At 46.3% G+C, this 17,410-nt stretch overlaps 1 protein-coding gene across 1 annotated transcript in view; it reads right to left on the bottom strand.

Annotated features, from left to right (window-relative positions):
• The window catches only part of map3k5 (mitogen-activated protein kinase kinase kinase 5), a 189,942-nt gene extending 180,979 nt beyond the window's left edge, over positions 1-8,963 (bottom strand). The window contains exon 1 of the mRNA XM_043685981.2: positions 8,350-8,963. Coding sequence (XP_043541916.1) covers positions 8,350-8,716 — 367 coding nt within the window. The 5' untranslated portion in view covers positions 8,717-8,963. The remainder of the gene's footprint in view (positions 1-8,349) is intronic.
• Between the last annotated feature and the right edge of the window lie 8,447 nt (positions 8,964-17,410).

Raw genomic sequence — 17,410 nt, 5'->3', positions numbered from 1 at the left:
GACTGAGACAAGGTGGGGGGAGGGGAAATGAGGAAACTGGAGAAATCGGAGTTCATCCCTTGTGGTTGGAGGGTTCCTAGGCGGAAGATGAGGCGCTCTTCCTCCAACGGTCGTGTTGCTATGGTCTGGCGATGGAGGAGTCCTTGGTGGAGTGGAAATGGGAGTTGAAGTGTTGAGCCACGGGGTGGTTGGGTTGGTTGGTCCGGGTGACCCAGAGGTGTTCTCTGAAACGTTCCGCAAGTAGGCGGCCTGTCTCCCCAATATAGAGGAGGCCACATCGGGTGCAGCGGATGCAATAAATGATGTGTGTGGAGGTGCAGGTGAATTTGTGGCGGATGTGGAAGGATCCCTTGGGGCCTTGGAGGGAAGGAAGGGGGGAGGTGTGGGCACAAGTTTTGCATTTCTTGCGGTTGCAGGGGAAGGTGCCAGGAGTGGAGGTTGGGTTGGTCGGTGGTGTGGACCTGACGAGGGAGTCACGGAGGAAGTGGTCTTTTTAGAACGCTGATAGGGGAGGGGAGGGAAATATATCCCTGGTGGTGGGGTCCGTTTGGAGGTGGCGGAAATGACAACGGATGATACGATGTATATGGAGGTTGGTGGGGTGGTAGGTGAGGACAGTGGTGTTCTCTTCTGGTGGCGATTGGAGGGGCGGGGCTCAAGGGCTGAGGAGCGGGAAGTGGAGGAGATGCGGTGGAGGACATCGTCAATCACGTCTGGGGGGATATTGCGGTCTTTGAAGAAGGAGGCCATCTGGGTTGTACGGTATTGGAACTGGTCCTCCAGATGCGGCGGAGACAAAGGAATTGGGAATATGGGATGGCGTTTGTATAGGGGGCAGGGTGGGAGGAGGTGTAGTCTAGATAGCTGTGGGAGTCGGTCGGTTTATAGTAAATGTCCGTGTTGATTTGGTCGACCGAGATAGAAATGGAGAGGTCTAGGAAGGGGAGGGAGGAGTCTGAGACGGTCCAGGTGAATGTGAGGTCGGGGTGGAAGGTGTTGGTAAAGTGGATGAACTGAGATGGAAATGTGTTGCTGGAAAAGCGCAGCAGGTCAGGCAGCATCTAGGGAACAGGAGAATCGACGTTTCGGGCATTAGCCCTTCTTCAGGAATGAGGAAAGTTGGTCCAGCAGGCTAAGTTAAAAGATAGGGAGGAGGGACTTGGGGGAGGGGCGTCGGAAATGTGATAGGTGGAAAGAGGTCAAGGTGAGGGTGATAGGTCAGACTGGGGTGGGGGCGGAGAGGTCGGGAAGAAGATTGCAGGTTAGGAAGGCGGTGCTGAATTTGATGGATTTGACTGAGACAGGCTGGGGGGAGGGGAAATGAGGAAACTGGTGAAATCCGAGTTCATCCCTTGTGGTTGGAGGGTTCCTAGCCGGAAGATGAGGCGTTCTTCCTCCAACCGTCGTTTCGCTGTAGTCTGACGATGGAGGAGTCCAAAGACCTGCATATCCTTGGTGGAGTGGGAGGGGGAATTGAAATGTTGAGCTACAGGGTGGTTGGGTTGGTTGGTCCGGGTGTCCCAGAGGTGTTCCCTGAAACGCTCCGCAAGTAGGCGGCCCGTCTCCCCAATATAGAGGAGGCCACATCGGGTGCAAAGGATGCAATAGATGATATGTGTGGAGGTACAGGTGAATCTGTGGCGGATATGGAAGTTTCCTTTGGGGCCTTGGAGGGAGGTGAGGGGGGAAGTGTGGGCGCAAGTCTTGCACCTCCTGCGGTTGCAGGGGAAGGTGCCGGGAGTGGAGGTTGGGTTGGTGGGGGGTGTGGATCTGACGAGGGAGTCACGGAGGGAGTGGTCTTTACGGAATGCTGATAGGGGAGGGGAGGGAAATATATCCTTGGTGGTGGGGTCCGTTTGGAGGTGGCGGAAATGGCAGCGGATGATGCGCTGTACATGGAGGTTAGTGGGGTGGTAGGTGAGGACCAGTGGGGTTCTGTCTTGGTGGCGGTTGGAGGGGCGGGGTTCAAGGGCGGAGGATCGGGAAGTGGAAGAGATGCGGTGGAGGGCATCGTCGACCACGTCGGGGGGGAAATTGCGGTCCTTGAAGAAGGAGGCCATCTGGGATGTGCGTTTTTGGAACTGGTCCTCCTGGGAGCAGATGCGGCGGAGTCGAAGGAATTGGAAGAATGGGATGGCGTTTTTACAGGGGGCAGGATGGGAGGAGGTGTAGTCCAGGTAGCTGTGGGAGTCGGTTGGTTTGTAGTAGATGTCCGTGTTGATTCGGTCGCCTGAGATAGAAATAGAAAGGTCGAGGAAGGGGAGGGAGGAATCTGAGACTGTCCAGGTGAATTTGAGGTCGGGGTGGAAGGTGTTGGTGAAGTGGATGAACTGTTCAACCTCCTCGTGGGAGCACGAGGCGGCGCCGATGCAGTCATCGATGTAGCGGAGGAAAAGGTGGGGGGTGGGGCCAGTGTAGTTGCGGAAGATGGATTGTTCCACATATCCTACGAAGAGACAGGCATAGCTGGGGCCCATGCGGGTGCCCATGGCTACTCCTTTCGTTTGGAGGAAGTGGGAGGATTGGAAAGAGAAGTTGTTCAGGGTGAGGACCAGTTCAGTCAGTCGAAGGAGGGTGTCTGTGGAAGGGTACTGGTCGGTACGGCGGGAAAGAAAGAAGCGGAGGGCTTTGAGTCCTTCGTGATGGGGGATGGAGGTGTACAGGGACTGGATGTCCATGGTGAAAATAAGGCGTTGGGGACCAGCGAAGCGAAAATCATGGAGCAGGTGGAGGGCATGGGTGGTGTCCCGAACGTAGGTGGGGAGTTCTTGGACTAAGGGGGACAGGACGGTGTCAAGGTATGCGGAGATGAGTTCGGTGGGGCAGGAGCAGGCGGAGACAATGGGTCGGCCGGGGCAGTCAGGTTTGTGGATTTTGGGCAGGAGGTAGAAACGGGAGGTGCAGGGTTGTGGGACTATGAGGTTGGAGGCGGTGGATGGGAGATCCCCCGAGGTGATGAGGTTATGGACGGTCTGGGAGATGATGGTTTGGTGGTGGGGGGTGGGGTCATGGTCAAGGGGGCAGTAGGAGGAGGTCCATGGTGAAAATAAGGCGTTGGGGACCGGGGAAGCGAAAATCATGGAGCAGGTGGAGGGCATGGGTGGTGTCCCGAACGTAGGTGGTCCATGGTGAAAATAAGGCGTTGGGGACCGGGGAAGCGAAAATCATGGATGAACTGTTCAACCTCCTCGTGGGAGCACAAGGTAGCGCCGATACAGTCATCGATGTAGCGGAGGAAAAGGTGGGGGGTGGTGCCAGTGTAGCGGCGGAAGATGGACTATTGCACATATCCTACGAAGAGGCAGGCATAGCTGGGTGGGAGGATTGGAAAGAGAAGTTGTTCAGGATGAGGACCAATTCAGTCAGTCGAAGGAGGGTGTCAGTGGAAGGGTACTGGTTGGTACGGCGGGAAAGGAAGAAGCGGAGGGCTTGGAATACTTCGTGATGGGGGATGTAGGTGTACACTGACTGGATGTCCATGGTGAAGATAAGGCGTTGGGGACCGTGGAAGCAAAAATCATGGAGGAGGTGGAGGGCGTGGGTGGTCCCGAATGTCGGTGGGGAATTCTTGGACTAAGGGGGACAGGACCGTGTCGAGGTATGCAGAGATGAGTTCGGTGGGGCAGAAGCAGGCTGAGACAATGGGTCGGCCAGGGCAGTCAGGTTTGTGGATTTTGGGCAGGAGGTAGAAACGGGCGGTGCGGGGTTGTGGGACTATGAGGTTGGAGGCGGTGGATGGGAGATCCCCTGAGGTGATCAGGTTATGGATGGTCTGGGAGATTATGGTTTGGTGGTGGGAGGTGGGGTCATAGTCAAGGGGGCAGTAGGAGGAGGTATCTGCGAGCTGGCGTTTAGCCTCAGCGGTGTAAAGGTCGGTGCGCCAAACTACTACCGCGCCTCCCTTGTCTGCTGGTTTGATAGTGAGGTTGGGGTTGGAACAGAGGGAGTGGAGGGCTGCACGTTCCGAGGGTGAGAGGTTGGAGCGGGTGAGAGGGGTGGAGAAGTTGAGACGGTTAATGTCACGGCGGCAGTTGGCTATGAAGAGATCGAGGGTGGGTAAGAGGCCATCACGGGGTGTCCAGGTGGATGAGGTGTGTTGGAGGCGGGAGAAGGGGTCGTCAGAGGGTGGGTGGGACTCCTCCATCGCCAGACCATAGCAACACGACTGTTGGAGGAAGAGCGCCTCATCTTCCGCCTAGGAACCCTCCAACCACAAGGGATGAACTCCAATTTCTTCAGTTTCCTCATTTCCCCCCCCACCCCCCCCCCACCTTGTCTCAGTCAAATCCCTCGAACTCAGCACCGCTTTCCTAACCTGCAATCTTCTTCCTGACCTCTCCGCCCCCACCCCCACTCCGGCCTATCACAATCACCTTGACCTCCTTCCACCTATCACATTTCCAACGCCCCTACCCCAAGTCCCCCCTCCCTACCTTTTATCTTAGCCTGCTAGACACACTTTCCTCATTCCTGAAGAAGGGCTCATGCCCGAAACGTCAATTCTCCTGCTCCTTGGATGCTGCCTGACCTGCTGCGCTTTTCCAGCAACACATTTTCAGCTCTGATCTCCAGCATCTGCAGTTCTCACTTTTTCCATCTGATCAAGAGCCCGTTGTAATCTGAGATAACCCTCTGCGCTGTCTACTACACTTCCAATTTTGGGGTCATCTGCAAACTTACTAACTATACCTCTTATGCTCACATCCATATCATTTATAGAAATGAAGAAAAGTCGTGGACCCAGCACCGATCCTTGTGGCCCTCCACTAGTCACAGGCCTCCAGTCTGAAAAACATCCCTCCACCTGTCTTCTACCTTTGAGCCAGTTCTGTATGCAAATGGCTAGTTCTCCTTGTATTCCATGAGATCTAACCTTGTTGCCAGTCTCCCACGGAGAACCTTGCCGAACGCCTTACTGAAGTCCATGTAGGTCATGTCTCCCACTCTGACCTCATCAATCCTCTTTGTTACTTCTTCAAAAAACTCAAGTTTGTGAGACATGATTTCCCATGCACAAAACCATGTTGACTATCCCTAATCAGTCCTTGCCTTTCCAAATACACGTACATCCTGTCCCTCAGGATTCCCTCCGACAAGTTACCCACCACTAACGTCAGTCTCACTGGTCTATAGTTCCATGGCTTGTCCTTACCACCTTTCTTAAACAGTGGCACCACGCTAGCCAACCTCCAGTCTTTCAGCACCTCACTTCTGACTATCGATGATACAAATATCTCAGCAAGGGGCCCAGCAATCACTTCTCTAGCTTCCCACAGAGTTCTAGGGTACACCTGATCAGGTCCTGGGGATTTATCCACCTTTATGCGTTTCAAGAAATCCAGCACTTCCTCCTCTGTAATATGGACATTTTTCAAGATATTACCATTATTTCCCTACATTCTACATTTTTCATGTCCCTTTCCACAGTAAATATCGAGGCAATTTTTTTCACAAAGGTTATGAGGTTATCTGCCTCAACTACCTTCCCAAAAGCAGTTCATCCCAGACCCCCACTATCCTCTGGGTGAGAAGACTTCTCCCTCTAAATCTCCTGGACCAAAAACAGTATTTTATAAAAGATTCACATAATTTCCATGCTTTTTTTATTATCTGCCTGTTTTTAAAGCCTGGGATTCTGTAGGCCTTTTAAACCATTATTTCAACCGGCCCTTCCACTTTCATTGACTTAGGCACCTACTGGGGCAGCACGGTGGCTCAGTGGTTAGCACTGCTGCCTCAGCACCAGGGACCCAGCCTTGGGCGACTGTCTGTGTGGAGTTTGCACATTCTCCCAGTATCTACGTGGGTTTGCTCCGGTTTCCTCCCACAGTCCAAAGACGTGTAGATCAGGTGGATTGGCCATGCTAAATTGCCCATTAGTTAGGTGCGTTGGTCAGAGGGAAATTGGTGTGGGTGGGTTACTCTTCGGTGGGTCAGTGTGGACTTGTTGGGCCAAAAAGGGCCTGTTTCCCACACTGCAGGGAATCTAATCTAATCTAATGTATGGACGAAAGCAAGGGATTGCAGATGCTGGAGATTAGAGTCAAGATTAGTGATGCTGGAAAAGCGCAGCAGGTCAGGCAGCATCCGAGGAGCAGGAAAATCAATGTTTCAGACAGGCGCCCTTCATCAGGGATTCCAGTCCACACTGCTCTTGCAAGCACTTTAGAATTGTGCTTTGCCTCTCCTCATTCATCCTACTCAAATTTCTCCACACTTTAATAAATTTGATCTGCTTGGAGTCCACCTATTCCACTGGCCTTTGTTCTTTTAAAATCTATTTCTTCTTTTTAAAGTCTTCTCACCACTCAAGACACAAAGATTTTTTTATCCCCCAGCAATTTCTGAAATTGTGCAGTCTGAAAATCATTCCTCATTCATCTCTACTTCCAGTCAGTCATATTTTCACTGTCCATTTTGTTCTATAGAAACATAGAAATCAGAGACAAGAACAGGCCATTTAGCCCAATTATTCAATATGGATTATTTTGATGCTCTCTCAACCACCACTCTGTCCACAAAACGCTTCATGGCTTTAGCTTCTAGAAATCCATTTACTTCTTAAATATATTCAGTGATTTACCTCCACTGCCTTCTGTGGTAAAGAAGTCCATAGAGTAAAAACAAAACTTTCGCCAAAGTTCAGTCTGAAATGGCCTGTGTGTATCCCAGGACCTTCTATCAACTCTGTCCTGCCCTGTCAGAAGTTTATTCATTTCAAATAACGTCCCCTTTCATTCTTCTTAACGTCAGTGATTACAGGCCCAGTCAATCCAATCTCTTCTCAGATAACAAAACCTGCCATCACAGGGATCAGGCTGATAATAAGGACTTCATCTTTTCTGGTAAGGCTATGTGGCACTTTATTAATTGACTTTTGGAAGTTTGTGCACATTACATCAAATGCATCACCCATATCAAACATGTTATCTCATTAAAATTTATCCTTAGACCCGCTGCACATAGGTCTAACATTTACATTTTTCCAGTCTTCTGGCAACACCCTTGTATCTAAGCAGAATGGGAAGTTAATGTGGCCTAACAGTAATGTGAATGAACCAGTAGTCCAGAATCCTGGACTAAAATTCTGGGGGCATCGGTTTTGAATTCCACCATGGCAGATGGTGAATCTTTAAAAAAGGAAATCTGGAATTATAAACTTTAGTCTGAGGGGACCATGTAACCCATGTCAAAAAATTATCTTGTTCACCCAATAGTTTTCATTCCCTAAAAGTGTCATTTTTACCTCGCCTGCCCGAACATGTGACTCCAGGTCTGCAGCAAGATAATCAACTCTTAACTGTCCTCTTGGTAGCAAGATGGGCAGTAAGTGCTGCCCAAGCCAAAACCTCTGCACTTTCCGCCACCGCCTCCCTCAGTATTCTCAGCTTTATCCCAATATCTCCTTGTGACTTCAGTTCTTAAATTAGAGCTAGCCTTTCTAATAATTCCTCTTGATCAATTCTCAGTTCAATCGGGTCTTTCCTTTCATCAAGACTTTGTCGGTACGCTCTTTGTTCATAATGGCAGGTGCAATGTTCATCTTACCAGTTTATAGGAAAAGCATCATTATATACAAGCAGAGCAGGCTAAACATTTAGTGATTAATAATCATCTGTGATGAAGATCTCTATCTGACAAACACAGCTGAATCTTGCCATATTTTATTACAAATATAGTGTTCTCTTTTACATCAATAGTGCAACACAATGCAGACCAATATTACACATAATTCAAAATTAGCATGTTTTACATATGGAATACAAGTCCAGCAAAAAAAAATATTGAATCGGAGTTCATACAGTATTCCCATACAAATTACTTGCGTCAGAATATTGTGCCAATACAGTTAGGTCATGATTTCAATCTCCACGGGAAACACAAGTCGCCATTAATATGATCTTTCTGAGAGTATTGCAATACATCACTTCGAACCTGCTTTATTTGTTACATATTCTTCTGAACAGTTCAGACTACGCACAGAACAAATGGCAACAAATTCAAACAAACATTGGTTCAACACTCTTATAGATCAAACACCACTCACAAGTAATATTGTGAGAGTACAGTGCACTTTAGGCACTGCTGAGCGACTCAGGCTGATTTGCACAATGTCAACACCAACCTTGCCTCTTTTAAAGTTCTGGCTCAAGTTTCACCGTCCAGTTTACAGTGTGCCACCAGCTGAAGCTGGATCGGAGCACTAAAAAACTGCATCATTCCAGGTCTTAAAAGTCACTTTTGGCAATGTTAGGACTTGAGGGGTCTTCAATTTCATTAAAACTGAAGAGGACATTTGTGCAGAAGCAGTGGAGCAGCAGGCTCAGAGTTCTTCCTCCATCAGCTTACCTGCATTGTAGAAATAATCCAGGACGGCGGTCTCTCCGAAGTCCAGCTTCTCGAAGGGCACAGTCTCCAGGGAGGCGCTGACACTCTCGCACGCTTCCCTCAAACACTGCAGAGCCAGGCTCTCAGCGAGCTGCAGCTGAGCCGCCTCGTTCACCACGTACACCACGGTGGTCGGCCGGTTCTTGAGCCGGGCAGCCGGCACCGAGGACGGTACCGAAGCGGCTGCCGTGTGATCCTGCCAGTAGGTACCGGCCGGGACACTGGTGCTGCCACTGCCCTGTCCGGGGCACAGGAGCGGCACCGGGACAGCGAGGCCGCTGTCTCCCTCAGAGACCGCGCCTGCTGCTGCCTCCTGCTCCAGGCTCATGTCGGTCAGAGCGAAGCGGAGCCGCCGCTGCCGTTGTTGCTGTTGCTGCTGGGACCGCACCTTCAGCAACACTGTGTCCGCCGCTGCAGTGTGGCGAGCCGGGCCGCTCTCACACACATGGGAATGCGAAGGAATTGTGTCAACTTGAAAAGATACACACTACAATTCCACGTAGCGATGTTGATACATCCGGCAATTGATCCGATCGCCCCTGTCTGTGAGTGTGTATGCCGCTCTGGTTACACCAACCAGTCAGACCCAAGTCTAGGTTTTTCTAGGGGCTGTCCGATTACCAAAATAGGACATCCAATCCGAAGGCACAGTGCAACACGCCAAGAGGAGGCGTGGAGCCGAGTGTGGCAAGCGTTTATGCAAATAGTTCACCAGTGAACATCCACCGGGAGGGATTTTTTAAACATTCACGTCATGCTTCAAATGTGTTTCCTCATTGCATCTTTCGTTACTCTTAAAGAGTTACAAATTTGGGTTGTATTGTGTGGTACGTTAATGGCAAGGGACAAACACGACTTTCATAGTGAACCGTACGTCAATGTTTGTACAACTTATCAAAGCGCCCACTCTTTCTCCGTTTGGCCGGAATTCCTAAAGAGCCCGGTCACAAAATCTTTGGGTCCCTTGCTTCTAAATTCAGACTCACCCGCCCCCGATTTCCTTCTACCGCCTCTTGACTCCCCGCAGGTATATTTATGTTCCTGCTGGAATCTGGTTCTGGAGACCACGCCTTTGAACAAGTGTGCCCACTCTTAGATAAGTTCAGACACAATGGGTTGGCAGGATGTTCAGTCAAGGGTGGGGTGGCCAGATTGTCAAAATTCAAAACCCGGACACATTGAAAAGGTGATGATTGGTATGTTGAGCCTGAAGGAGGGGCACTTTAAGATGGGAGGTCATGTGATGACATCTATGGAATATATCCAGCCAAAGTTGGCAAGCCTATTGAGAAGGAGCTGAAAATGTGTTGCTGGAAAAGCACAGCAGGTCAGGCAGCATCCAAGGAACAGGAGAGTCGACGTTTCGGGCATGAGCCCTACTTCAGGAATGAGGAAAGTGTGTCCAGCAGGCTAAGATAAAAGGTAGGCAGGAGGGACTTGTGGGAGGGGTGTTGGAAATGTCATAGGTGGAGGAAGGTCAAGGTGAGGGTGATAGGCCGGAGTGGGGGTGGGGGCGGAGAGGTCAGGAAGAAGGTTGCAGGTTAGGAAGGCGGTGCTGAGTTCGAGGGATTTGACTGAGACAAGGTGGGGGGAGGGGAAATGAGGAAACTGGAGAAATCAGAGTTCATCCCTTGTGATTGGAGGGTTCCTAGGTGGAAGATGAGGTGCTCTTCCTCCAGCGGAACGTTTCAGAGAACACCTCTGGGACACCCGGACCAACCAACCCAACCACCCCGTGGCTCAACACTTCTTGCCCGAAACGTCGATTTCTAAGCTCCTTGGATGCTGCCTGAACTGCTGTGCTCTTCCAGCACCACTAATCCAGAATCTGGTTTCCAGCATCTGCAGTCATTGTTTTTACCATGCTTTTCCAGCAACACAATTTCAAGCCTATTGAGAAGCCGATTTATATGCTTTAGTCTTATATAAAACTGAAGGGCTTTCCTACCATCAAATCCCCATGACATATTTTCCAATGATGTGGAGGAGCCGTTGTTGGTCTGGGATGGACAAAGTTGAAAATCACACAACACCACGTTATACTCCAACAGGTTTATTTGGAAGTACTAGCTTTCAGAGCACTGCTCCTTCATCAGACACAGTAACCCGAAGAAGGAGCTGCGCTTCAAGAGGTAATGTTTGCAAATAAACCTTTTAGACTACAACCTGATGTTGTGTGATTTTTAATACTTTCCAATGGCTAACTTAGATATTTACGTGCAAATCCCATTACGGACAGTGCAAACTATCAAAAGTGAGAGACGGGTAGGGAAAGCGGGAAGGAACTAACTCCAATTGGAATTGAAGAAGGAAACAAAGCACTGTAACCCCTGTGGTGCCTACCTCTCTCTAAAGGAATCAAGAGCATTGGTAGACACTGCATGCTCCCTGTCCAGTGATACCCAGGCACTACCTTAACCACATTACAGGAGCAGAGTCAAAACATGTAGTGCTGGAAAAGCACCGCAGGACATTCCTGATGAAGAGCTTATGCTCAAAATGTCGATTCTCCTGCTTCTCAGATGCTGCCTGACCGGCTGTGCTTTTCCAGCACCACACTTTTTGACTCTGATCTTGAGCATCTGCAGTCCTCACTTTCTCCACATTAGAGGAGCAAACTGGAGGAACCTAATTATATAAGATGGCAATTACGAATCACCAACTTTCATTTTTGTCCCATTTTCTTCATGAAAAACTAATCCATGATTTTGTGCATAACAGAATCCTTTATCCTACTCCAAATTTACTGTGCAATGTACAATGAATTCCAACCAGAGACATTTTTAGCCAGAAGTTGAACTCTAAACAAACAACTGTACATAAGGTATAGGAGGTTTTTGTGGCCTTTCAGTTGTCGTACACCAGGGCTGGAAACTGTAGAAACCCTCAGACTATTTGTCCCATGAATGTAATTGTGACAATCAAGAATATTGAAATTATATTGAAGCATTTCAGTGTAATATGCTGTGTGAAGACAAGTTGAATTTTGTTGCAAATACTGTAAGTTTCAACTGGAAATGCTTTGTCATGTATTTTTACAAATTATACGGATTTGACCTGACAAGATTCATGCCAGCAAAGGGCAGAGTTGCCATAAAACTGGAATGGGCGATTGTTATAAACACTTAATGAGTTCCTATTTTGGGAAAGAGACAGCAATATGTAGGGAAATATCTCCAGTACTGGAGAATTGTTTGCATTGAAACTGAACAGGAAGAATCTAGTACAATCAGTTAGTTATCTGCATTTTAGAGGTTTTCTTTGCTAGTCCTACAGTTGCATTTAAACTGACACCAAACTAAAAATAAGGCCCTGCTAATTATACAGTATAAGACACAATTCCTTTTCACCAAATGCTCCAACGCATTGTGACCAGGAAATAACAACTAATGCTCCACCTAGATTTATCACTGAGAACTGCCAACACTTAGTGAGTAGGACTTGCAGCCCATTCCTTAAGCTTCCCTAAATTATCCCAGCCATTCAATTTAGCTTTCATAAACTATTTCTGGTAATATTATGATACTGTAGTTTGAGAATCAACACCTAACATGAAGCACTTCCTCAACTGGTCTCAGGATGAATCAGAATATAGAACAATTACATCATTCTCTATTCATGGAATTGTATCAGAAAAAAACATTAAGTATAGAAATCTCATGTTACAATATGTGTGATTATGCAAAAGCTCAGTTGATCAAAAATGCCCCTGTGACTTCCGTATAATGTAGTTGTAAAGAATTGTGTAATAAGTGACTGATTCCTTTTCAAGATTTTATTTGCAGCACGTTACCAGTAGTAACTGTGCCACAGATTCAGCTAATATTTCCAGATTTAATTCACAGTATGTTCTGGAAATTGTTTACATTGGCTGAACACTTGGATGTTTTTGGCTGGTCATCCAACCCACCTGCAATACTAACTGTATTCAAGCTGCTTGTGCTTTTGATCACCTATAAAAAGGCACAGCATTCATTTCAACTACAAAACAAGTAGGGTGGATATGTTGTTATTCTACTAAAGTATTTAACTAAATCAAAATATGATTAAGTCCTTTTCCAGCAGACTACAGATTGCTATAATTTCAAAAGTTCTGACTTGAGACAATAGTTGATTCTGACATAATATGTAAAACTTCTTTATTATGAACTGATAGCAGAAGTATTGCTTAGTATGGTGTGGGGGGGGGGGGGGGGGGGGTGGTTTCACCATTTAAATCAGCTCTGACTCAGTTGACAGTATTTTCTTCTGAGATAGTGGCTGTAAGTTCAAAACAAACCCAGAAAATGCTGAAGAAACTCAGCAGGAACGGCAGCTTCTGTGGAAAGAGAATCAGAGTAAATGTTGTGAGTTCAGTTTGACTCTTCCTCAGAACTAGGAGGAAGCGAGGACTGCAGATGCTGGAGATCAGAGTTGAAGAGTGTGGTGATGGAAAAGAACAGCCGGTCAGGCAGCATCCGAGGAGCAGGAAAATCAATGTTTCAGGCATAAACCCTTCATCAGGAATGAAGCTTGTGGGCCAAGGGGTCCATCGAGTCTGCTCCGCCATTTAATCATGGCTGATATGCTCCCCTCCCCATTTTCCCTGCTTTCTCTCCATATCCCTTCAACCAATACCCACAAGCCTCATTCCTGATGAAGGACTTAGGCCCGAAATGTCGATTCTCCTGCTCCTCAGATGCTGTCTCTTCCTCAGGACTGTAAGGTTCAAATAGGTTCAAGTCCCACACTAGGACGTAAGCACAAACTATAGGTACTGATGGTGTTGCACTATTGGATATGCCAAAATTTAAATGTGTGACTTCAATTCAAGGCCCCATCTATCCTCTCAAGTTGATGTAAAGGTTCCCAAAGGCATACTTTCAAAGAATGTGGGCATTTGTCCTGGTTTCCTGGCCAATATTTATCTCTCAACCAACCTCTAATTATCTATGTGGCCATTATCTCACTGGAATTTGGAGTACGTTTGCTGGGTATTATCTTAATGGGGAGAGACTCTGGTGCAGAGGGATCTAGATCTACTCTTTCATGAATCACACAAAGCTAGCATGCAGGTATAGCAGATAATAAAGAAAGCAAATGGAACGTTGGTTTTTATGGCTAAAGGATTAGAATATAAATGTAAGGAAGTATTGTTGCAACTAAACAAGGCATTGGCGAGATCACACCTGGAGCATTGTGCATAGTTTCTGTCCCCTTACTTGAGGAAAGATGTAATGACATTGGAGACAGTTCAGAGGAAGTTCATTAGATTGATCCCAGAGATGAGGGGTTTGTCGTATGATGAGAGATTGAACAGTTTGGCCCTATACTCTCTGGAATTTAGAAGAATGAGGGGAGATCAAATTGAGGTATTCAAGACGATAAAAGGTGTGGATAAAATAGATGTGGACCGGATGCTTCCTCTTGTGGAGCGTTCAAAGATGAGAGGTGATAGTCTAAGGATAAGGGGGAGCAAATTCAAACCAGAGGTGAGGAGAAACTATTTCCTCCACAGGGCTGTGAATCTGGGGAATTTGATACCCCAAAGTGCGGTGGATGCTGAAACAGTGAGTAAATTTACGGAGGAGTTAGGCAGAGTTTTAATTGGCAATGGGTTGAAGGGATATAGAAAGAAGGCAGGAAAATGGGGATGACGAGCATAGCAGCTGTGATCAGACTTGATGGGCTGAATGGCCTAATTCTGCTCTAATATCTTATGAATTTATGAACTTATGGGTACACATTGCTTGCTGCATTTACTACATTACAATAGTAACTGCACTTCAAAAACAAACTTAATTTACTCTGATGTGCTTTGCGATCTCATGAGGGCACAAAAGGCGCTACATAAATGTAAATCCTTTCTGTTGGTCAGTTGAATAGAGGGAAATGTGGGATTCTCATGTTACTTGTAAGTTGTGAGGGGTCAGGGAAATTGTTCAGGTGGAAAGGCCTATATTATTCCTTTGCAACCTGCAGTTCTGCTCCTCCTGGCCCCAGCAAAATAATTATCACACTTCGGAATTTTTGTACTTTACCAGCAGATTTTACTAAGCAACTGTCCACAGTGCCTTCTTTCTAGTAGTCTTACATAAATAGCACTATGGACCTACCTACAACAAATGGACTGCAGCAGTTCATGATGGCAGCTCACCACCACTTTCCAAAAGGCAATTAGACATGGGTAATAAATGATGGGCCAGCCCACAACATTCACATCCCACAAATGATTTTTAAAAAAATGCATGCACATCATAGGAAAACAATTTACATAGACTTATGGTGCCTGGACTGCTCCAAGAAAAAATGCAGCCAAGCAGTAAGTTTGGCTTACCAATTCTGATCAAGGATCACCTCGACTTGAAACGTTCGCTTGCTCTCTCTCCACAGATACTGCCTGAAATGCTGTGATTTCCAGCATTTTTAAATTTTCAAGCAGTATCTTGTCAACTCATATGGTGTCCCCACAGCATGACTGTAGAAGCAGCCTGTGAAATCTACAGACTGTAAATTCCAATTTTCAGCAGTGGATCCTCTGATTCCTGCTGCAGGTTCTGAGCAGAGAAGAAGGAGGACTAGATGTTGGCATATGGGAAGGGAGAGAGGAAGATGACCAAGAAGTGAAAAAAAGTAAAACTTGTGAATGAGACATATTGCTATCGTGGTGTATGTTTTAAAATGGGGGTCCAATATGACCAGTCCATTCATTTCCAAGTATTAATGATTTTTCATTGGTATTTCTCTCAGGGTTGGAGTCCAGTGATTGGGACTCAAGGTGGAGTAACAGAGAGTAGGGTTAGGAGCCAAAGACAAGAGAGGAAAAATGAGATTTAGAAATGGATTTGGGACTCAAGAAGAAGAGGAAGGCAGGGGAATGAGTTGGCAGTGCAGATTAGTGCAAATAAAATTTTAGTCTCACTCCACTCTGATTGAGGTTTCCCAGTTCAGAATTCTCATCTTCACTTAAAACCTAAGTTCCAATCAGAAATAAAAGAACTAGAAAGTGCTGGAGAAACTCAGCATGTTGGCAGCATCTGTGAAGACAGAAAAAGAGATCATGTTTCCAATATGACTTCTTCTGAACTGAAAGTCAGAGTTGCATGACATTGGGAGACAAATGGGAGTTTTTACAACTGAGGTTGATGGAGGTGCATGCTATGTATTATGCAGTGCACAGGGTTTGTAATGGGGTGAATATGTTGAAATGTAGCATGTAATCATTGGTGTACCATTGATCTATTATGCAATGTATCACTGTTGATTATAGGGGAAACATGATGGTTACCAGAAACAGAAATTGATGGAAAAACTTAGCAGGTCCGGCAGCATCTTCTGTTCACAGATTTCCAGCATCGCAGTTCTGTTTTATTTTTGTTTTCTGAGTGCTACCAGAATTACTTCCAAGCTGTTGGCGCAAGTTAAGTGTGCTGCTTTTGGTTACTGGGGGAGCCATAGTTCTTCCTATCTCCAATGTGGAGAACATAAATATTGTCTTTGTGCAGCAGGTCCACTGCGTCCAGCAAAATACACTCATGGGGTCAAACAGGAGCATCAACAGTTATAGTTGGCTGTATGTACTTAAAATGAAAATTGATGCCAAAATCAGATGGTGGCATTTTTTCCTTTTGAGAAACACAAAACTGGACAAAAATTAGATAGGAAAATAACTTAATAACTTTATTGTGTCATTATACATAGGTAGATATAATATATATACTTATTATGAATATTTCTCAATAAGATTTATAGTAAAATTGGCATTATCTGCCATACACTAGGATCAATCAAAAATATCCAAGGCAATTATAGTGTTCAATTTAAAAACATCTCTGAACGTATACTGCAACTTGCAGTACTTCAGAGCTTGTCCACATTTCACTCTTTCAATTGTAAACATTGAAGGACAAATTCTTCAACCATCTTCTTTTGCAATCATTTCGCCCTGACAAGAATCCTATTGTGTGTCGTGACAGTGACATCTGGGGGCGACATCCGAGATTCCTGCTGGTGCAGCATTCTGATTGAAGGTGGGCCGCGCATATTTTACTGCATTTACAGTATTATGACACAAAACACTGTCAAATGAATTTTTTTTAAAATGCAAAGAAAAATGTAGACACAAAATTTATTTTCAGCAGCTGTTGATTATTTAAAAGCTTGGTTAGTTATTTGCATAACATATAAGGTAATGATGGAAATTACAAGGGGAGTAAGTATATGCTAATATGAAGGTGAGTTGAAAAAGGGTAGGTCTTCCGGGCCGCCGGGAGAAGCACAGACCTGTTCTGGGAAACTGCAATTCAAGAAGGTTAGTCATGTTTCGAATTCACTACTTTGTTGACATTGTTTCCTGGCGCCATCTGCTGGGCAATCAAGGTACCAGTTGACTCACTGACATTAACTTTGTTTTCCACAGCATTTTCCAAACTTTACAAACCATGATCGGTTTGAGAGCTCTCCCGGAAGACAGGTCCTTCGCAATTATTTGCCAAGCTACCACGACATTTCTATACAATGGGTGAGCAGAGGAGATAGACCCATGCCTCCATTAGCTAGTTTCCTGAAGAAGGGCTAATGCCCGAAACGTCGATTCTCCTGTTCCCTAGATGCTGCCTGACCTGCTGCGCTTTTCCAGCAACACATTTCCATCTCCATTAGCTCGAGCAGGAACAAACACCAAAGATGCTGGAGAAACTCAACAACTCTGGCAGTGTCTGTGAAAAGGAAGATTCATACTAGAGCCGACACATTAATTCTGTTTCCCTCTTCACAGATACTGCCAGACCTACTGAGTTTCGCCAGCATTCTGTTTTGTTTCAGATTTCCAGCATCTGCTGTATTTTGCCTTTATTCCTGGAGCAGGAATTGACGCCATGATGTTATTGTTCCGATCCACACACTAGCCATCCAACCAATTGAAAAGCAACCTCCCGACTAAAATATTTATTTAACATTTATTGCTTCACATGAATAAAGTAAAGCATTTATTTACAATGTTCAAACCTGACAGCCATCCCTATCTTTATACTCACGTCTTCTT

This window comes from Chiloscyllium plagiosum, unplaced genomic scaffold (assembly GCF_037043375.1).
Source record: "Chiloscyllium plagiosum isolate Xiang-an unplaced genomic scaffold, Cpla_swu_hap1 HiC_scaffold_3, whole genome shotgun sequence".
In the NCBI taxonomy this organism is placed as follows: Eukaryota; Metazoa; Chordata; class Chondrichthyes; order Orectolobiformes; family Hemiscylliidae; genus Chiloscyllium; species Chiloscyllium plagiosum.
This window is presented reverse-complemented; position numbering and strand designations above follow the sequence as displayed.